The sequence below is a fragment of the Trypanosoma grayi genome (assembly GCF_000691245.1).
Source record: "Trypanosoma grayi strain ANR4 Tgr_1811_V1, whole genome shotgun sequence".
NCBI classification, from domain to species: domain Eukaryota; phylum Euglenozoa; class Kinetoplastea; order Trypanosomatida; family Trypanosomatidae; genus Trypanosoma; species Trypanosoma grayi.
The window spans coordinates 1,574-1,999 of NW_008827429.1; the positions used below are offsets into that span (position 1 = coordinate 1,574).

Consider the following 426-nt stretch of genomic DNA (forward strand, 5'->3'; position numbering starts at 1 on the left):
AGAGAGAGAGAGAGAGAAAAGGCACACAGAGAGAACGCCACGCCACACATATACGAAAGTCAAAGGAAGAGGCACAAAAAAGAGAATCCAAACAATGCGAACAGATATCACGATCCGAACAATTTGTTCTTCTTCGCCACCGCGTGGAAGCCGAAGCCCGCGGGTTGCGGCGGCTTCCCCAACGGCAACGGCCTCTGCCGCGTCACGAGGCCCACGGAGTTCGGCAACTGATCAAGAATCTCCAGCGCGGTGGGGCGCGGCACAACCTCGCTGCAGCTGCCGCTGCTGTTGTTGCCACCACCACCACCAACAACAACGCCGCTGCTGCCGCGCGGGGGGCGCGCCATCGGCTCGCTGCTGATGCTGCTGCCGCCGTGCAGCAATGTTGCAGGCGCACTCGCGGGCGTCGTTGTTGGCGCCGGCGGC

General features: G+C 62.0%; 1 protein-coding gene across 1 annotated transcript; it reads right to left on the reverse strand.

Moving 5' to 3' along the window:
• Positions 1-107: 107 nt before the first annotated feature.
• Positions 108-347, reverse strand: DQ04_18111010 (hypothetical protein; the record flags this gene model as incomplete). The annotated part of the gene is made up of 1 exon (XM_009317670.1): positions 108-347. One exon carries the CDS (start codon positions 345-347, stop codon positions 108-110), a length of 240 nt encoding a protein of 79 aa, XP_009315945.1.
• Between the last annotated feature and the right edge of the window lie 79 nt (positions 348-426).